Source organism: Acipenser ruthenus, chromosome 8, assembly GCF_902713425.1.
Source record: "Acipenser ruthenus chromosome 8, fAciRut3.2 maternal haplotype, whole genome shotgun sequence".
In the NCBI taxonomy this organism is placed as follows: Eukaryota; Metazoa; Chordata; class Actinopteri; order Acipenseriformes; family Acipenseridae; genus Acipenser; species Acipenser ruthenus.
Genome location: NC_081196.1, coordinates 38,938,789 through 38,960,518, shown reverse-complemented (window position 1 = coordinate 38,960,518; position 21,730 = coordinate 38,938,789). Strand labels below are relative to the sequence as shown.

Genomic DNA, 21,730 nt, shown 5'->3' with positions numbered 1-21,730 from the left:
GCGCAGAGCAGAAGAAAATGTCATTCAAGCTTCCTGCCATGCGCAAGAAAAGAAACCCAGTGCAGGCGGCTCCTTATCGGTTGGACATGGAGAATGATAAGCTGGACAGGACAGCTAATGTAAATCAAGATCTTAATTTGTATTTAGTCAAATGCAGTTGTACATTCAAATTATCATTATACAGCGAGTGCACCATTGCTTCTGATTCAAGAAAGTTATAGATCCCTCATAACCCATGTTTATATCAGTTTAGTAGAAGAATAGTTAAAAAATCAAGTTATTTATTTATTTATTTATTTATTTATTTATTTATTTATTTTTACTTTTTGTGAACAGCAACCTCTACTGGTCCTCTATCGCCGGGGCCTGTTAAGCAGAATAGCGATGTCAAACCTATTCTACAAAGGATTGCAGCCTGACTGGCAGCCACCTGCAGTGGTGGCCTCCAAGGAGGAAAAACCTGTCGATCAGAATCCATCACTGGAGGATACTGAGGCAGCTGGAGATTTCAGCGATGAGCAGCCTGACGTTACAGATACTGATAGTCTGAGTCTCGTCAGCTGTGACTCACATGACTTTGTTTAAGCCCCCGTTCCCCTTTAGGGTCCTCAGTGACTCACCTGGTAAAAGCACTGCCTTGTGGAGTGCAGGGGGGGTCATGCAATCAGAAGCTTGCTAATTCAAATCCTGGTTGCGTCAAGTTGCCGATCTTGACTGGGGGCCCTTATTGAGCGCTTCATTGGCCATTGCGCTCCCACGGGTTAGGGAGGGAAAATCGGATGGGGTTGGTTCACCTCACTGTGCCACAGCAACCCCTGGGCAGGCACCTGTCGAGACTGGGCAGAGACCAGCCAAGCTGACTGTAACTGTTTCCTTCCAGGGTTCAATAGCTTGGCCACATTTGCTGCTTAGGTTCGTCAGGTGAAACGTTGCGATTGGCTAGACTCTGTGGTCAGTATGTGGGTTGCTGCAGTGAGGGGACACGGAAATTGGGCATTTCAAATTAGGGAGAAATATTGGGCATTTCAAAATAGGGTGAATATCCAGGCCTTTCAAATTGGGAAAAGAATATTTAGGCATTTGAAATCGGCAGAGGTAAATAACTAATTGGGCACACTAAATCAAACATTGTCATGAATCCAGGCATTTTATGAATCCTTTATTCCCAAAAGGAAACCCACCATTAACCAACACACCTATCAGAAACCTGGACAACAAAGACAATCAGGTAATAAAAAGACTTATTTTATTTTTTCAATAGTTAAAAAAAGAAGAAAAAACCTTCACATCTAAGTTCATAGAAAAGTCACTTTTGCACAGTTATATCAAGTAATGATGTCACAGCTTTATGATGGTATCAATGACATCAAGCAGTGATGTCACTGTATTGTCATGTCATCTCATTACACAGTGCATTTCAGCTTCACGTCTTATTGTTGGATGAAGTTCTAAAATCAAGTAATCCACCTTCTTTGATACCATTTTTTTTATATTATCATGCATCTCAAAATTAAGAATTAAAATGTTTTCAAATAAGCCCAGAAAGATCTCTATTGTACTGCCTTATAAATGTTCTTAAAAACGCATAAGATAGGTCATTGGTTACATTCTTTTTCAGAACCCACTGGCAGTTCTGAAAGCACCCATGGCGGATTGTGCAGAAAAGAAGACATCTTCTTTTTAGCTGCCATCCATGGGTATCAATAGGAACCCAGTTTAGCCTCTTTGTTGTCCACTGGCAGTCCTGACTCACCCATGGTGGAATGTGCAGAGAAGAAGCAGCCTTCTTTTTTGCTGCCATCTATGGGTGGAAACAGGGATCAAGTGGAGCTTCTTCCATTGGATGAGGAGCTGGATCACACAGCTGATGTAAGTCATGTTCTGTTTACTCTATGTGTTCCTCATGGGGACCATTAAGGGGCAGGATTACTTAATATAGAAGAATAATCAGTTAAAAAGATGATTATGATTGGACAAATAGATGGAAATCAAGAGAAACAGGATTGGGTTAAATACAACTACCACACTGTATGCAACAAACAAAGTATTTGAACTACTAATTAAATAATCTAACAGAAATCTCACCTGCTTTAAAATGAACTGATCTAGCTCATCAGTTGAGAGATGATTTTTATAGGTCAAATAGTCAAGTCCATGTCAAGCCATCTGAAATAATATTTTCAAATATACCCAGACAGACTTCATCTGTAAACTTAATAAGTTAATTTGTTGTATTATTTTTCAGAACCCACTGACAGTCCTGACTCACCCATGGTGGAATGTGCAGAGAAGAAGCAGCCTTCTTTTTTGCTGCCATCTATGGGTGGAAACAGGGATCAAGTGGAGCTTCTTCCATTGGATGAGGAGCTGAATCATAGAGCTGATGTAAGTCATGTTCTGTTTACTGTATGTGTTCCTCATGGGGACCATTAAGAGGCAGGATTAGGTTAATTGATATAGAAGAATAACCAGTTAAAAAGAGGATTTTGATTGGATGAATAGATAGAAATCGTTCTTTTATTGATTCAGGCCGGATTGCCATGTCCTACTTCTTTAAAAAGTCATCGCAGCTTGAACGATGATATAATTGTATTATGATCAATTTACTTCCATGATCTATATATGAAAAAAAAAAACATTGAGAAAATATATATATATTTGATAGGTAATTGGTTGTATTATTTTTCAGAATTGTCCTGCATCGCTATGGACACAGCAACGATCATCTATTGCATTGTATCTGATGTGATGGACACATAACCTCCTAAACCAGTGAGAACTGTGGCCCTCAAGCACAGTCTTGAGCTTTACCAGCTCTACAGATTCTTTTATTGCTGGTTTGTCAATAAAACAATACCGTTCTTAAAAATGTGTGGTGTTCAGTGTTTTTTTTTTTTAATGAAATACAAATATGCAGCATGTTCAGTAGTGGCGGGAGCAGGTCGATATTTATATTAAACACTGTCTACAGTACAAGGATCCCTTTCAAATCAGGCAAACAGGCTTTTCTGCTCAATATTAGCCTAATATATCGAATGCCTGAAGAAAGTGTTAACAAAGTCAGCTGATTATAATTGACACCTTGACGTCATTATGTGAACATCATTTTACACTGTGCTAGCTATGATTCCAGTAATAAGGGAATTACACACATACACATAATGGACAAGATGATAACAGTTCCTTTCAGCTGTTTATTCATAATCAACCATTTGAGGCAAGATTTACTACATCATGACAAAAAATACTAATATAATATGTATCTGTAATTTAAAGTAAAATTAGGAAAATGCTACTCTTGTATTGAAAGAGTATGGTGTAATTATACTTCTCTCCACTACACGTCAGGCAACACATTACTGGAGTTTTATTGTTTATCAGTGCTTTCATAAGTAGGGGTCTACTTAAATCGCGGTAAATTTACGTATTTTTCACGGGTATGTTGCGGAATAAAATTAGGATTTCGCTGACATTTTGCAGACATGTTTAAACATTAAATAAACCTAAGTAGACAGTATTTCAGAACACTATAAAGCCTAAAAATAGTGGTACTTGCTTCCTTAAGAAAACAGAGCGCTGGCATTTATTAAAGGCAAGTATGCAGCATCCCCCTGCAGTTGACTTGCCCATACATTGAGACTGCATGTCTGCATCCACTGAATTGGTTGGAAGTTAAGGCAAAGCTTTGCCAAGTTATACAGATGTGGAAATCGATTAGAAAAAGCCCAAAAACTCGGTTACACAAGGGCATCTGGCATACTTTAATAAAGTCAATGTAAGCAGCACGTTCGTTGTCATGTTATTTGTCCCATCCAATAATTTATTTTATTAGTACCCAGTCAAAACAAAGAAGACGTGGCTATTCGGGTCTAAAATTCCAACTGTAAGCAGCAGGTTGAAGCAAGGTGGCTGCACTGGATCGTTTTAGTACTGATTGAACTTGCAGACAGGAATACTTCTTGTCTGCGCTGACTTTCCAGTTTGGTTTCCTCCTACCAGCCTGCAGAAATCTTCTGTCCTTCCTCCGAGGATCTTGTCAAGTAAGAAAGACACTGTTTTTTTTGTTTTGTTTTGTTTTTTTACACTGTTTTTTTTTTTTTTTTTCTAGGTTAAGGTGCTTTTACATTAGTTCAGAGCTGCTCTTCAGTTCTAGTTGCCTAGGATTCTATATAATATAAACTAGATCAGCCAAAATGTGCTGATCAGCTACCTTTAGATCAAGGCCCGGACCAAATCAAAACTTTGACAACCCGCTAATCACACTTAACAAAACTGTATTTAACAGTGTTTTCTTTTTTTGTAATTATCTTATTTCTTCTAAACATCCAAACTAACAACATGTTAAACATGTTTCCAGTGCTAGAAACCTGGTGTCACAGGCTGAGAATTACAGGGCATACAAAGGGATATAACAGCTTCCTGCAGACATACTTACTTAATTGCATATTTTATATTATGTATATGCCTGTGGACATAACAGGTTTTACTTTACCCTGAAACCACTTTTCACTGTGTTTCTAATGACATCACAGTTCTCCTAGGCATCACTCATGACCTCACAATATTTCCTTTATGTTGACAGCATGACCCAGGATCCAGACTGAGGCTTTTGGACAAGCCCATGTCAGTCTTGCACAGCATTTCGAAAGCAAACACCTCTTTAATTGATCAGAATTGATCCTTTTTGTAAAAATTCCAATGGGATCCAATCAAAGCACCGCCCGACCACGGAAACAGGAGGACCGTCCTCGGAGAATGGCCTGGGTCGCAGATGAGAAGAAAACATCTCTCAGAAAGAAACTGGCCAGCAATTTTAGTGCCTTTCACTTGTTTTGTTGCACTGCTAAAACAAGGGTGAAAAAATTTAACCCCCCTCAGAATGATTATGATTTTCCTAAAGGTAATTATTTTTCTTCGTTCTTAGCGTGTTGTGTGTTTGTTTATCGATTTATTCAGGCTTTTTCAGTCATTAAGGCTTCAAAACTGTAAATTGTAAAATAAAAATCCTAAATTCAATAGTATTTTACTGAATGTTTATCCAAAAATGTACTATTATCTGAGTATCATTCATCATATAATTGATAATATTGTAAACTGCTGTAAATCAATACTGTATGTGAAAATATAATGTCAAATATAAAATAAATAAAATGTTAAATATAAATATGACTATAAATTAGTAAAAATGATGTTGCTAAAGTGAGAATATGTTTGTTCTGGTCAAGAAATTTTGCGTGCCATTAACTATAATGTTTAGATCTCATTAAAATATAATCCAAAGCCATATTCATTTCAAAACGAGAACCACTTTTGTACTCATGATGTATTTTTATGGTTCATTGTGGGTCATGTCATTAAATCTGAATGGGAAATGGCAAAGGCAAGCCATGTGTTCCCAAAAATAAAAGGTATTTGTAGAAAACAGAGTGAAAACAAAATGAAAACATACAGTTAATTATAAAAGGGATTTCTTGGGGAAACCTGAGTAGAGAACAAAACAAAATAGCTCAGAGGTTGCTGAAAATGATCCTTATTTCACTTTTTAGCAAGTATATTATTGTTGTAGTTCAATATTCAGATTTTAGAAATTCACATTTTCATTTTAGCCTGATTGCGCTCTGCTCTGATTTGTAATTTCTTGTTCTGGTGAAGGTCCTTCAAAGACAAGGCCCCTCAAGCCCATCCTCCCTGAAGAGAGGCTTAAAGAGAGCTTGGCCTTGATGAAGGATCCTGTACTGGTAGAGATCCTTGTCTCCCAGAAAACAGTCCTAAAGAAAAGAATGGACAGGTTAGTCATTGACCATGATGGCGACACCAAAGACAATGAGGTAATAAAAATACTTATTATTTTTATATTAAGATGTTGCACTAATATTGTACATTGAAATGGGGACATGACTTATTTTAATGTGTACAAAAAGAATAACAAGATTTTTTTGGCATTCCTTTTCAGACACCTCTGACTGCTGCTCAAAAACTTAAACTCAAATGCGCAGAGCAGAAGAAAATGTCATTCAAGCTTCCTGCCATGCGCAAGAAAAGAAACCCAGTGCAGGCGGCTCCTTATCGGTTGGACATGGAGAATGATAAGCTGGACAGGACAGCTAATGTAAATCAAGATCTTAATTTGTATTTAGTCAAATGCAGTTGTACATTCAAATTATCATTATACAGCGAGTGCACCATTGCTTCTGATTCAAGAAAGTTATAGATCCCTCATAACCCATGTTTATATCAGTTTAGTAGAAGAATAGTTAAAAAATCAAGTTATTTATTTATTTATTTATTTATTTATTTATTTATTTATTTTTACTTTTTGTGAACAGCAACCTCTACTGGTCCTCTATCGCCGGGGCCTGTTAAGCAGAATAGCGATGTCAAACCTATTCTACAAAGGATTGCAGCCTGACTGGCAGCCACCTGCAGTGGTGGCCTCCAAGGAGGAAAAACCTGTCGATCAGAATCCATCACTGGAGGATACTGAGGCAGCTGGAGATTTCAGCGATGAGCAGCCTGACGTTACAGATACTGATAGTCTGAGTCTCGTCAGCTGTGACTCACATGACTTTGTTTAAGCCCCCGTTCCCCTTTAGGGTCCTCAGTGACTCACCTGGTAAAAGCACTGCCTTGTGGAGTGCAGGGGGGGTCATGCAATCAGAAGCTTACTAATTCAAATCCTGGTTGCGTCAAGTTGCCGATCTTGACTGGGGGCCCTTATTGAGCGCTTCATTGGCCATTGCGCTCCCACGGGTTAGGGAGGGAAAATCGGATGGGGTTGGTTCACCTCACTGTGCCACAGCAACCCCTGGGCAGGCACCTGTCGAGACTGGGCAGAGACCAGCCAAGCTGACTGTAACTGTTTCCTTCCAGGGTTCAATAGCTTGGCCACATTTGCTGCTTAGGTTCGTCAGGTGAAACGTTGCGATTGGCTAGACTCTGTGGTCAGTATGTGGGTTGCTGCAGTGAGGGGACACGGAAATTGGGCATTTCAAATTAGGGAGAAATATTGGGCATTTCAAAATAGGGTGAATATCCAGGCCTTTCAAATTGGGAAAAGAATATTTAGGCATTTGAAATCGGCAGAGGTAAATAACTAATTGGGCACACTAAATCAAACATTGTCATGAATCCAGGCATTTTATGAATCCTTTATTCCCAAAAGGAAACCCACCATTAACCAACACACCTATCAGAAACCTGGACAACAAAGACAATCAGGTAATAAAAAGACTTATTTTATTTTTTCAATAGTTAAAAAAAGAAGAAAAAACCTTCACATCTAAGTTCATAGAAAAGTCACTTTTGCACAGTTATATCAAGTAATGATGTCACAGCTTTATGATGGTATCAATGACATCAAGCAGTGATGTCACTGTATTGTCATGTCATCTCATTACACAGTGCATTTCAGCTTCACGTCTTATTGTTGGATGAAGTTCTAAAATCAAGTAATCCACCTTCTTTGATACCATTTTTTTTATATTATCATGCATCTCAAAATTAAGAATTAAAATGTTTTCAAATAAGCCCAGAAAGATCTCTATTGTACTGCCTTATAAATGTTCTTAAAAACGCATAAGATAGGTCATTGGTTACATTCTTTTTCAGAACCCACTGGCAGTTCTGAAAGCACCCATGGCGGATTGTGCAGAAAAGAAGACATCTTCTTTTTAGCTGCCATCCATGGGTATCAATAGGAACCCAGTTTAGCCTCTTTGTTGTCCACTGGCAGTCCTGACTCACCCATGGTGGAATGTGCAGAGAAGAAGCAGCCTTCTTTTTTGCTGCCATCTATGGGTGGAAACAGGGATCAAGTGGAGCTTCTTCCATTGGATGAGGAGCTGGATCACACAGCTGATGTAAGTCATGTTCTGTTTACTCTATGTGTTCCTCATGGGGACCATTAAGGGGCAGGATTACTTAATATAGAAGAATAATCAGTTAAAAAGATGATTATGATTGGACAAATAGATGGAAATCAAGAGAAACAGGATTGGGTTAAATACAACTACCACACTGTATGCAACAAACAAAGTATTTGAACTACTAATTAAATAATCTAACAGAAATCTCACCTGCTTTAAAATGAACTGATCTAGCTCATCAGTTGAGAGATGATTTTTATAGGTCAAATAGTCAAGTCCATGTCAAGCCATCTGAAATAATATTTTCAAATATACCCAGACAGACTTCATCTGTAAACTTAATAAGTTAATTTGTTGTATTATTTTTCAGAACCCACTGACAGTCCTGACTCACCCATGGTGGAATGTGCAGAGAAGAAGCAGCCTTCTTTTTTGCTGCCATCTATGGGTGGAAACAGGGATCAAGTGGAGCTTCTTCCATTGGATGAGGAGCTGAATCATAGAGCTGATGTAAGTCATGTTCTGTTTACTGTATGTGTTCCTCATGGGGACCATTAAGAGGCAGGATTAGGTTAATTGATATAGAAGAATAACCAGTTAAAAAGAGGATTTTGATTGGATGAATAGATAGAAATCGTTCTTTTATTGATTCAGGCCGGATTGCCATGTCCTACTTCTTTAAAAAGTCATCGCAGCTTGAACGATGATATAATTGTATTATGATCAATTTACTTCCATGATCTATATATGAAAAAAAAAAACATTGAGAAAATATATATATATTTGATAGGTAATTGGTTGTATTATTTTTCAGAATTGTCCTGCATCGCTATGGACACAGCAACGATCATCTATTGCATTGTATCTGATGTGATGGACACATAACCTCCTAAACCAGTGAGAACTGTGGCCCTCAAGCACAGTCTTGAGCTTTACCAGCTCTACAGATTCTTTTATTGCTGGTTTGTCAATAAAACAATACCGTTCTTAAAAATGTGTGGTGTTCAGTGTTTTTTTTTTTTAATGAAATACAAATATGCAGCATGTTCAGTAGTGGCGGGAGCAGGTCGATATTTATATTAAACACTGTCTACAGTACAAGGATCCCTTTCAAATCAGGCAAACAGGCTTTTCTGCTCAATATTAGCCTAATATATCGAATGCCTGAAGAAAGTGTTAACAAAGTCAGCTGATTATAATTGACACCTTGACGTCATTATGTGAACATCATTTTACACTGTGCTAGCTATGATTCCAGTAATAAGGGAATTACACACATACACATAATGGACAAGATGATAACAGTTCCTTTCAGCTGTTTATTCATAATCAACCATTTGAGGCAAGATTTACTACATCATGACAAAAAATACTAATATAATATGTATCTGTAATTTAAAGTAAAATTAGGAAAATGCTACTCTTGTATTGAAAGAGTATGGTGTAATTATACTTCTCTCCACTACACGTCAGGCAACACATTACTGGAGTTTTATTGTTTATCAGTGCTTTCATAAGTAGGGGTCTACTTAAATCGCGGTAAATTTACGTATTTTTCACGGGTATGTTGCGGAATAAAATTAGGATTTCGCTGACATTTTGCAGACATGTTTAAACATTAAATAAACCTAAGTAGACAGTATTTCAGAACACTATAAAGCCTAAAAATAGTGGTACTTGCTTCCTTAAGAAAACAGAGCGCTGGCATTTATTAAAGGCAAGTATGCAGCATCCCCCTGCAGTTGACTTGCCCATACATTGAGACTGCATGTCTGCATCCACTGAATTGGTTGGAAGTTAAGGCAAAGCTTTGCCAAGTTATACAGATGTGGAAATCGATTAGAAAAAGCCCAAAAACTCGGTTACACAAGGGCATCTGGCATACTTTAATAAAGTCAATGTAAGCAGCACGTTCGTTGTCATGTTATTTGTCCCATCCAATAATTTATTTTATTAGTACCCAGTCAAAACAAAGAAGACGTGGCTATTCGGGTCTAAAATTCCAACTGTAAGCAGCAGGTTGAAGCAAGGTGGCTGCACTGGATCGTTTTAGTACTGATTGAACTTGCAGACAGGAATACTTCTTGTCTGCGCTGACTTTCCAGTTTGGTTTCCTCCTACCAGCCTGCAGAAATCTTCTGTCCTTCCTCCGAGGATCTTGTCAAGTAAGAAAGACACTGTTTTTTTTGTTTTGTTTTGTTTTTTTACACTGTTTTTTTTTTTTTTTTTCTAGGTTAAGGTGCTTTTACATTAGTTCAGAGCTGCTCTTCAGTTCTAGTTGCCTAGGATTCTATATAATATAAACTAGATCAGCCAAAATGTGCTGATCAGCTACCTTTAGATCAAGGCCCGGACCAAATCAAAACTTTGACAACCCGCTAATCACACTTAACAAAACTGTATTTAACAGTGTTTTCTTTTTTTGTAATTATCTTATTTCTTCTAAACATCCAAACTAACAACATGTTAAACATGTTTCCAGTGCTAGAAACCTGGTGTCACAGGCTGAGAATTACAGGGCATACAAAGGGATATAACAGCTTCCTGCAGACATACTTACTTAATTGCATATTTTATATTATGTATATGCCTGTGGACATAACAGGTTTTACTTTACCCTGAAACCACTTTTCACTGTGTTTCTAATGACATCACAGTTCTCCTAGGCATCACTCATGACCTCACAATATTTCCTTTATGTTGACAGCATGACCCAGGATCCAGACTGAGGCTTTTGGACAAGCCCATGTCAGTCTTGCACAGCATTTCGAAAGCAAACACCTCTTTAATTGATCAGAATTGATCCTTTTTGTAAAAATTCCAATGGGATCCAATCAAAGCACCGCCCGACCACGGAAACAGGAGGACCGTCCTCGGAGAATGGCCTGGGTCGCAGATGAGAAGAAAACATCTCTCAGAAAGAAACTGGCCAGCAATTTTAGTGCCTTTCACTTGTTTTGTTGCACTGCTAAAACAAGGGTGAAAAAATTTAACCCCCCTCAGAATGATTATGATTTTCCTAAAGGTAATTATTTTTCTTCGTTCTTAGCGTGTTGTGTGTTTGTTTATCGATTTATTCAGGCTTTTTCAGTCATTAAGGCTTCAAAACTGTAAATTGTAAAATAAAAATCCTAAATTCAATAGTATTTTACTGAATGTTTATCCAAAAATGTACTATTATCTGAGTATCATTCATCATATAATTGATAATATTGTAAACTGCTGTAAATCAATACTGTATGTGAAAATATAATGTCAAATATAAAATAAATAAAATGTTAAATATAAATATGACTATAAATTAGTAAAAATGATGTTGCTAAAGTGAGAATATGTTTGTTCTGGTCAAGAAATTTTGCGTGCCATTAACTATAATGTTTAGATCTCATTAAAATATAATCCAAAGCCATATTCATTTCAAAACGAGAACCACTTTTGTACTCATGATGTATTTTTATGGTTCATTGTGGGTCATGTCATTAAATCTGAATGGGAAATGGCAAAGGCAAGCCATGTGTTCCCAAAAATAAAAGGTATTTGTAGAAAACAGAGTGAAAACAAAATGAAAACATACAGTTAATTATAAAAGGGATTTCTTGGGGAAACCTGAGTAGAGAACAAAACAAAATAGCTCAGAGGTTGCTGAAAATGATCCTTATTTCACTTTTTAGCAAGTATATTATTGTTGTAGTTCAATATTCAGATTTTAGAAATTCACATTTTCATTTTAGCCTGATTGCGCTCTGCTCTGATTTGTAATTTCTTGTTCTGGTGAAGGTCCTTCAAAGACAAGGCCCCTCAAGCCCATCCTCCCTGAAGAGAGGCTTAAAGAGAGCTTGGCCTTGATGAAGGATCCTGTACTGGTAGAGATCCTTGTCTCCCAGAAAACAGTCCTAAAGAAAAGAATGGACAGGTTAGTCATTGACCATGATGGCGACACCAAAGACAATGAGGTAATAAAAATACTTATTATTTTTATATTAAGATGTTGCACTAATATTGTACATTGAAATGGGGACATGACTTATTTTAATGTGTACAAAAAGAATAACAAGATTTTTTTGGCATTCCTTTTCAGACACCTCTGACTGCTGCTCAAAAACTTAAACTCAAATGCGCAGAGCAGAAGAAAATGTCATTCAAGCTTCCTGCCATGCGCAAGAAAAGAAACCCAGTGCAGGCGGCTCCTTATCGGTTGGACATGGAGAATGATAAGCTGGACAGGACAGCTAATGTAAATCAAGATCTTAATTTGTATTTAGTCAAATGCAGTTGTACATTCAAATTATCATTATACAGCGAGTGCACCATTGCTTCTGATTCAAGAAAGTTATAGATCCCTCATAACCCATGTTTATATCAGTTTAGTAGAAGAATAGTTAAAAAATCAAGTTATTTATTTATTTATTTATTTATTTATTTATTTATTTATTTTTACTTTTTGTGAACAGCAACCTCTACTGGTCCTCTATCGCCGGGGCCTGTTAAGCAGAATAGCGATGTCAAACCTATTCTACAAAGGATTGCAGCCTGACTGGCAGCCACCTGCAGTGGTGGCCTCCAAGGAGGAAAAACCTGTCGATCAGAATCCATCACTGGAGGATACTGAGGCAGCTGGAGATTTCAGCGATGAGCAGCCTGACGTTACAGATACTGATAGTCTGAGTCTCGTCAGCTGTGACTCACATGACTTTGTTTAAGCCCCCGTTCCCCTTTAGGGTCCTCAGTGACTCACCTGGTAAAAGCACTGCCTTGTGGAGTGCAGGGGGGGTCATGCAATCAGAAGCTTACTAATTCAAATCCTGGTTGCGTCAAGTTGCCGATCTTGACTGGGGGCCCTTATTGAGCGCTTCATTGGCCATTGCGCTCCCACGGGTTAGGGAGGGAAAATCGGATGGGGTTGGTTCACCTCACTGTGCCACAGCAACCCCTGGGCAGGCACCTGTCGAGACTGGGCAGAGACCAGCCAAGCTGACTGTAACTGTTTCCTTCCAGGGTTCAATAGCTTGGCCACATTTGCTGCTTAGGTTCGTCAGGTGAAACGTTGCGATTGGCTAGACTCTGTGGTCAGTATGTGGGTTGCTGCAGTGAGGGGACACGGAAATTGGGCATTTCAAATTAGGGAGAAATATTGGGCATTTCAAAATAGGGTGAATATCCAGGCCTTTCAAATTGGGAAAAGAATATTTAGGCATTTGAAATCGGCAGAGGTAAATAACTAATTGGGCACACTAAATCAAACATTGTCATGAATCCAGGCATTTTATGAATCCTTTATTCCCAAAAGGAAACCCACCATTAACCAACACACCTATCAGAAACCTGGACAACAAAGACAATCAGGTAATAAAAAGACTTATTTTATTTTTTCAATAGTTAAAAAAAGAAGAAAAAACCTTCACATCTAAGTTCATAGAAAAGTCACTTTTGCACAGTTATATCAAGTAATGATGTCACAGCTTTATGATGGTATCAATGACATCAAGCAGTGATGTCACTGTATTGTCATGTCATCTCATTACACAGTGCATTTCAGCTTCACGTCTTATTGTTGGATGAAGTTCTAAAATCAAGTAATCCACCTTCTTTGATACCATTTTTTTTATATTATCATGCATCTCAAAATTAAGAATTAAAATGTTTTCAAATAAGCCCAGAAAGATCTCTATTGTACTGCCTTATAAATGTTCTTAAAAACGCATAAGATAGGTCATTGGTTACATTCTTTTTCAGAACCCACTGGCAGTTCTGAAAGCACCCATGGCGGATTGTGCAGAAAAGAAGACATCTTCTTTTTAGCTGCCATCCATGGGTATCAATAGGAACCCAGTTTAGCCTCTTTGTTGTCCACTGGCAGTCCTGACTCACCCATGGTGGAATGTGCAGAGAAGAAGCAGCCTTCTTTTTTGCTGCCATCTATGGGTGGAAACAGGGATCAAGTGGAGCTTCTTCCATTGGATGAGGAGCTGGATCACACAGCTGATGTAAGTCATGTTCTGTTTACTCTATGTGTTCCTCATGGGGACCATTAAGGGGCAGGATTACTTAATATAGAAGAATAATCAGTTAAAAAGATGATTATGATTGGACAAATAGATGGAAATCAAGAGAAACAGGATTGGGTTAAATACAACTACCACACTGTATGCAACAAACAAAGTATTTGAACTACTAATTAAATAATCTAACAGAAATCTCACCTGCTTTAAAATGAACTGATCTAGCTCATCAGTTGAGAGATGATTTTTATAGGTCAAATAGTCAAGTCCATGTCAAGCCATCTGAAATAATATTTTCAAATATACCCAGACAGACTTCATCTGTAAACTTAATAAGTTAATTTGTTGTATTATTTTTCAGAACCCACTGACAGTCCTGACTCACCCATGGTGGAATGTGCAGAGAAGAAGCAGCCTTCTTTTTTGCTGCCATCTATGGGTGGAAACAGGGATCAAGTGGAGCTTCTTCCATTGGATGAGGAGCTGAATCATAGAGCTGATGTAAGTCATGTTCTGTTTACTGTATGTGTTCCTCATGGGGACCATTAAGAGGCAGGATTAGGTTAATTGATATAGAAGAATAACCAGTTAAAAAGAGGATTTTGATTGGATGAATAGATAGAAATCGTTCTTTTATTGATTCAGGCCGGATTGCCATGTCCTACTTCTTTAAAAAGTCATCGCAGCTTGAACGATGATATAATTGTATTATGATCAATTTACTTCCATGATCTATATATGAAAAAAAAAAACATTGAGAAAATATATATATATTTGATAGGTAATTGGTTGTATTATTTTTCAGAATTGTCCTGCATCGCTATGGACACAGCAACGATCATCTATTGCATTGTATCTGATGTGATGGACACATAACCTCCTAAACCAGTGAGAACTGTGGCCCTCAAGCACAGTCTTGAGCTTTACCAGCTCTACAGATTCTTTTATTGCTGGTTTGTCAATAAAACAATACCGTTCTTAAAAATGTGTGGTGTTCAGTGTTTTTTTTTTTTAATGAAATACAAATATGCAGCATGTTCAGTAGTGGCGGGAGCAGGTCGATATTTATATTAAACACTGTCTACAGTACAAGGATCCCTTTCAAATCAGGCAAACAGGCTTTTCTGCTCAATATTAGCCTAATATATCGAATGCCTGAAGAAAGTGTTAACAAAGTCAGCTGATTATAATTGACACCTTGACGTCATTATGTGAACATCATTTTACACTGTGCTAGCTATGATTCCAGTAATAAGGGAATTACACACATACACATAATGGACAAGATGATAACAGTTCCTTTCAGCTGTTTATTCATAATCAACCATTTGAGGCAAGATTTACTACATCATGACAAAAAATACTAATATAATATGTATCTGTAATTTAAAGTAAAATTAGGAAAATGCTACTCTTGTATTGAAAGAGTATGGTGTAATTATACTTCTCTCCACTACACGTCAGGCAACACATTACTGGAGTTTTATTGTTTATCAGTGCTTTCATAAGTAGGGGTCTACTTAAATCGCGGTAAATTTACGTATTTTTCACGGGTATGTTGCGGAATAAAATTAGGATTTCGCTGACATTTTGCAGACATGTTTAAACATTAAATAAACCTAAGTAGACAGTATTTCAGAACACTATAAAGCCTAAAAATAGTGGTACTTGCTTCCTTAAGAAAACAGAGCGCTGGCATTTATTAAAGGCAAGTATGCAGCATCCCCCTGCAGTTGACTTGCCCATACATTGAGACTGCATGTCTGCATCCACTGAATTGGTTGGAAGTTAAGGCAAAGCTTTGCCAAGTTATACAGATGTGGAAATCGATTAGAAAAAGCCCAAAAACTCGGTTACACAAGGGCATCTGGCATACTTTAATAAAGTCAATGTAAGCAGCACGTTCGTTGTCATGTTATTTGTCCCATCCAATAATTTATTTTATTAGTACCCAGTCAAAACAAAGAAGACGTGGCTATTCGGGTCTAAAATTCCAACTGTAAGCAGCAGGTTGAAGCAAGGTGGCTGCACTGGATCGTTTTAGTACTGATTGAACTTGCAGACAGGAATACTTCTTGTCTGCGCTGACTTTCCAGTTTGGTTTCCTCCTACCAGCCTGCAGAAATCTTCTGTCCTTCCTCCGAGGATCTTGTCAAGTAAGAAAGACACTGTTTTTTTTGTTTTGTTTTGTTTTTTTACACTGTTTTTTTTTTTTTTTTTCTAGGTTAAGGTGCTTTTACATTAGTTCAGAGCTGCTCTTCAGTTCTAGTTGCCTAGGATTCTATATAATATAAACTAGATCAGCCAAAATGTGCTGATCAGCTACCTTTAGATCAAGGCCCGGACCAAATCAAAACTTTGACAACCCGCTAATCACACTTAACAAAACTGTATTTAACAGTGTTTTCTTTTTTTGTAATTATCTTATTTCTTCTAAACATCCAAACTAACAACATGTTAAACATGTTTCCAGTGCTAGAAACCTGGTGTCACAGGCTGAGAATTACAGGGCATACAAAGGGATATAACAGCTTCCTGCAGACATACTTACTTAATTGCATATTTTATATTATGTATATGCCTGTGGACATAACAGGTTTTACTTTACCCTGAAACCACTTTTCACTGTGTTTCTAATGACATCACAGTTCTCCTAGGCATCACTCATGACCTCACAATATTTCCTTTATGTTGACAGCATGACCCAGGATCCAGACTGAGGCTTTTGGACAAGCCCATGTCAGTCTTGCACAGCATTTCGAAAGCAAACACCTCTTTAATTGATCAGAATTGATCCTTTTTGTAAAAATTCCAATGGGATCCAATCAAAGCACCGCCCGACCACGGAAACAGGAGGACCGTCCTCGGAGAATGGCCTGGGTCGCAGATGAGAAGAAAACATCTCTCAGAAAGAAACTGGCCAGCAATTTTAGTGCCTTTCACTTGTTTTGTTGCACTGCTAAAACAAGGGTGAAAAAATTTAACCCCCCTCAGAATGATTATGATTTTCCTAAAGGTAATTATTTTTCTTCGTTCTTAGCGTGTTGTGTGTTTGTTTATCGATTTATTCAGGCTTTTTCAGTCATTAAGGCTTCAAAACTGTAAATTGTAAAATAAAAATCCTAAATTCAATAGTATTTTACTGAATGTTTATCCAAAAATGTACTATTATCTGAGTATCATTCATCATATAATTGATAATATTGTAAACTGCTGTAAATCAATACTGTATGTGAAAATATAATGTCAAATATAAAATAAATAAAAAGTTAAATATAAATATGACTATAAATTAGTAAAAATGATGTTGCTAAAGTGAGAATATGTTTGTTCTGGTCAAGAAATTTTGCGTGCCATTAACTATAATGTTTAGATCTCATTAAAATATAATCCAAAGCCATATTCATTTCAAAACGAGAACCACTTTTGTACTCATGATGTATTTTTATGGTTCATTGTGGGTCATGTCATTAAATCTGAATGGGAAATGGCAAAGGCAAGCCATGTGTTCCCAAAAATAAAAGGTATTTGTAGAAAACAGAGTGAAAACAAAATGAAAACATACAGTTAATTATAAAAGGGATTTCTTGGGGAAACCTGAGTAGAGAACAAAACAAAATAGCTCAGAGGTTGCTGAAAATGATCCTTATTTCACTTTTTAGCAAGTATATTATTGTTGTAGTTCAATATTCAGATTTTAGAAATTCACATTTTCATTTTAGCCTGATTGCGCTCTGCTCTGATTTGTAATTTCTTGTTCTGGTGAAGGTCCTTCAAAGACAAGGCCCCTCAAGCCCATCCTCCCTGAAGAGAGGCTTAAAGAGAGCTTGGCCTTGATGAATGATCCTGTACTGGTAGAGATCCTTGTCTCCCAGAAAACAGTCCTAAAGAAAAGAATGGACAGGTTAGTCATTGACCATGATGGCGACACCAAAGACAATGAGGTAATAAAAATACTTATTATTTTTATATTAAAGATGTTGCACTAATATTGTACATTGAAATGGGGACATGACTTATTTTAATGTGTACAAAAAGAATAACAAGATTTTTTTGGCATTCCTTTTCAGACACCTCTGACTGCTGCTCAAAAACTTAAACTCAAATGCGCAGAGCAGAAGAAAATGTCATTCAAGCTTCCTGCCATGCGCAAGAAAAGAAACCCAGTGCAGCCGGCTCCTTATCGGTTGGACATGGAGAATGATAAGCTGGACAGGACAGCTAATGTAAATCAAGATCTTAATTTGTATTTAGTCAAATGCAGTTGTACATTCAAATTATCATTATACAGCGAGTGCACCATTGCTTCTGATTCAAGAAAGTTATAGATCCCTCATAACCCATGTTTATATCAGTTTAGTAGAAGAATAGTTAAAAAATCAAGTTATTTATTTATTTATTTATTTATTTATTTATTTATTTATTTTTACTTTTTGTGAACAGCAACCTCTACTGGTCCTCTATCGCCGGGGCCTGTTAAGCAGAATAGCGATGTCAAACCTATTCTACAAAGGATTGCAGCCTGACTGGCAGCCACCTGCAGTGGTGGCCTCCAAGGAGGAAAAACCTGTCGATCAGAATCCATCACTGGAGGATACTGAGGCAGCTGGAGATTTCAGCGATGAGCAGCCTGACGTTACAGATACTGATAGTCTGAGTCTCGTCAGCTGTGACTCACATGACTTTGTTTAAGCCCCCGTTCCCCTTTAGGGTCCTCAGTGACTCACCTGGTAAAAGCACTGCCTTGTGGAGTGCAGGGGGGGTCATGCAATCAGAAGCTTGCTAATTCAAATCCTGGTTGCGTCAAGTTGCCGATCTTGACTGGGGGCCCTTATTGAGCGCTTCATTGGCCATTGCGCTCCCACGGGTTAGGGAGGGAAAATCGGATGGGGTTGGTTCACCTCACTGTGCCACAGCAACCCCTGGGCAGGCACCTGTCGAGACTGGGCAGAGACCAGCCAAGCTGACTGTAACTGTTTCCTTCCAGGGTTCAATAGCTTGGCCACATTTGCTGCTTAGGTTCGTCAGGTGAAACGTTGCGATTGGCTAGACTCTGTGGTCAGTATGTGGGTTGCTGCAGTGAGGGGACACGGAAATTGGGCATTTCAAATTAGGGAGAAATATTGGGCATTTCAAAATAGGGTGAATATCCAGGCCTTTCAAATTGGGAAAAGAATATTTAGGCATTTGAAATCGGCAGAGGTAAATAACTAATTGGGCACACTAAATCAAACATTGTCATGAATCCAGGCATTTTATGAATCCTTTATTCCCAAAAGGAACCCCACCATTATCCAACACACCTATCAGAAACCTGGACAACAAAGACAATCAGGTAATAAAAAGACTTATTTTATTTTTTCAATAGTTAAAAAAAGAAGAAAAAACCTTCACATCTAAGTTCATAGAAAAGTCGCTTTTGCACAGTTATATCAAGTAATGATGTCACAGCTTTATGATGGTATCAATGACATCAAGCAGTGATGTCACTGTATTGTCATGTCATCTCATTACACAGTGCATTTCAGCTTCACGTCTTATTGTTGGATGAAGTTCTAAAATCAAGTAATCCACCTTCTTTGATACCATTTTTTTTATATTATCATGCATCTCAAAATTAATAATTAAAATGTTTTCAAATAAGCCCAGAAAGATCTCTATTGTACTGCCTTATAAATGTTCTTAAAAACGCATAAGATAGGTCATTGGTTACATTCTTTTTCAGAACCCACTGGCAGTTCTGAAAGCACCCATGGCGGATTGTGCAGAAAAGAAGACATCTTCTTTTTAGCTGCCATCCATGGGTATCAATAGGAATCCAGTTTAGCCTCTTTGTTGTCCACTGGCAGTCCTGAGTCACCCATGGTGGAATGTGCAGAGAAGAAGCAGCCTTCTTTTTTGCTGCCATCTATGGGTGGAAACAGGGATCAAGTGGAGCTTCTTCCATTGGATGAGGAGCTGGATCACACAGCTGATGTAAGTCATGTTCTGTTTACTGTATGTGTTCCTCATGGGGACCATTAAGGGGCAGGATTACTTAATATAGAAGAATAATCAGTTAAAAAGATGATTATGATTGGACAAATAGATGGAAATCAAGAGAAACAGGATTGGGTTAAATACAACTACCACACTGTATGCAACAAACAAAGTATTTGAACTACTAATTAAATAATCTAACAGAAATCTCACCTGCTTTAAAATGAACTGATCTAGCTCATCAGTTGAGAGATGATTTTTATAGGTCAAATAGTCAAGTCCATGTCAAGCCATCTGAAATAATATTTTCAAATATACCCAGACAGACTTCATCTGTAAACTTAATAAGTTAATTTGTTGTATTATTTTTCAGAACCCACTGACAGTCCTGACTCACCCATGGTGGAATGTGCAGAGAAGAAGCAGCCTTCTTTTTTGCTGCCATCTATGGGTGGAAACAGGGATCAAGTGGAGCTTCTTCCATTGGATGAGGAGCTGAATCATAGAGCTGATGTAAGTCATGTTCTGTTTACTGTATGTGTTCCTCATGGGGACCATTAAGAGGCAGGATTAGGTTAATTGATATAGAAGAATAACCAGTTAAGAAGAGGATTTTGATTGGATGAATAGATAGAAATCGTTCTTTTATTGATTCAGGCCGGATTGCAATGTCCTACTTCTTTAAAAAGTCATCGCAGCTTGAACGATGATATAATTGTATTATGATCAATTTACTTCCATGATCTGTATATGAAAAAAAAAAACATTGAGAAAATATATATATATTTGATAGGTAATTGGTTGTATTATTTTTCAGAATTGTCCTGCATCGCTATGGACACAGCAACGATCATCTATTGCATTGTATCTGATGTGATGGACACATAACGTCCTAAACCAGTGAGAACTGTGGCCCTCAAGCACAGTCTTGAGCTTTACCAGCTCTACAGATTCTTTTATTGCTGGTTTGTCAATAAAACAATACCGTTCTTAAAAATGTGTGGTGTTCAGTGTTTTTTTTTTGTTTTTTTTTAATGAAATACAAATATGCAGCATGTTCAGTAGTGGCGGGAGCAGGTCGATATTTATATTAAACACTTTCTACAGTACAAGGGTCCCTTTCAAATCAGGCAAACAGGCTTTTCTGCTCAATATTAGCCTAATATATTGAATGCCTGAAGAAAGTGTTAACAAAGTCAGCTGATTATAATTGACACCTTGACGTCATTATGTGAACATCATTTTACACTGTGCTAGCTATGATTCCAGTAATAAGGGAATTACACACATACACATAATGGACAAGATGATAACAGTTCCTTTCAGCTGTTTATTCATAATCAACCATTTGAGACAAGATTTACTACATCATGACAAAAAATACTAATATAATATGTATCTGTAATTTAAAGTAAAATTAGGAAAATGCTACTCTCGTATTGAAAGAGTATGGTGTAATTATACTTTCTCTCCACTAGATGGCAGGCAACACATTACTGGAGTTTTGTTGTTTATCAGTGGTTTCATAAGTAATCCTGTTGACTACTATCTGGAAGCCCAACCCTAATTGTTTCGCACAGCATTCATGTTTTTTTTCTAATTATTTATTTATTTTTGTTCAACTTACATGATACAATCCCACAATTGTTTGCAACAGGATTGATGTATTTTTTTTTCCATTGCTGGAAAGCTGTGGACAGCTGGCTTCAGGCCCCATCTATTAAGCTATTGAGTAGCACCAGTGTACTCCTGGGATGAGAGTGGTCCAAGTGTCAAAGTTGTATTAGCAATGCAAGACAGTCATTTTACTCGATGGGAGTTTATCTTTAATAAATGTACATTATGAAACTGTAAGTTTGTCTATTTATGTGGTTCTTATCAGAAGTA

At 37.5% G+C, this 21,730-nt stretch overlaps 2 protein-coding genes and 4 long non-coding RNA genes across 6 annotated transcripts; all 6 read left to right on the top strand.

Annotated features, from left to right (window-relative positions):
• The first annotated feature begins 422 nt into the window (after positions 1–422).
• Positions 423–2,846, top strand: LOC131737868 (uncharacterized). Its single transcript, XR_009329445.1, has 4 exons — positions 423–1,228; positions 1,619–1,869; positions 2,246–2,385; positions 2,690–2,846. It is a non-coding gene; the product is annotated as an uncharacterized LOC131737868 (long non-coding RNA).
• Positions 2,847–4,492: 1,646 nt separating this feature from the next.
• LOC131737882 (uncharacterized) lies at positions 4,493–6,575 on the top strand. The gene is made up of 4 exons (XM_059029659.1): positions 4,493–4,900; positions 5,653–5,828; positions 5,954–6,109; positions 6,327–6,575. The coding sequence occupies exons 1-4, from the start codon at positions 4,699–4,701 to the stop codon at positions 6,573–6,575; spliced, it is 783 nt and encodes a 260-aa protein (XP_058885642.1). The 5' UTR covers positions 4,493–4,698.
• Positions 6,576–6,705: 130 nt separating this feature from the next.
• On the top strand, positions 6,706–8,836 carry LOC131737867 (uncharacterized). The gene is made up of 4 exons (XR_009329444.1): positions 6,706–7,218; positions 7,609–7,859; positions 8,236–8,375; positions 8,680–8,836. It is a non-coding gene; the product is annotated as an uncharacterized LOC131737867 (long non-coding RNA).
• A 1,646-nt stretch (positions 8,837–10,482) lies between these two features.
• Positions 10,483–12,565, top strand: LOC131737881 (uncharacterized). Its single transcript, XM_059029658.1, has 4 exons — positions 10,483–10,890; positions 11,643–11,818; positions 11,944–12,099; positions 12,317–12,565. Exons 1-4 carry the CDS (start codon positions 10,689–10,691, stop codon positions 12,563–12,565), a joined length of 783 nt encoding a protein of 260 aa, XP_058885641.1. The 5' UTR covers positions 10,483–10,688.
• Positions 12,566–12,695: 130 nt separating this feature from the next.
• On the top strand, positions 12,696–14,826 carry LOC131737866 (uncharacterized). Its single transcript, XR_009329443.1, has 4 exons — positions 12,696–13,208; positions 13,599–13,849; positions 14,226–14,365; positions 14,670–14,826. It is a non-coding gene; the product is annotated as an uncharacterized LOC131737866 (long non-coding RNA).
• Positions 14,827–19,292: 4,466 nt separating this feature from the next.
• LOC131737865 (uncharacterized) lies at positions 19,293–20,754 on the top strand. The gene is made up of 3 exons (XR_009329442.1): positions 19,293–19,840; positions 20,217–20,356; positions 20,661–20,754. It is a non-coding gene; the product is annotated as an uncharacterized LOC131737865 (long non-coding RNA).
• Positions 20,755–21,730: the final 976 nt, after the last annotated feature.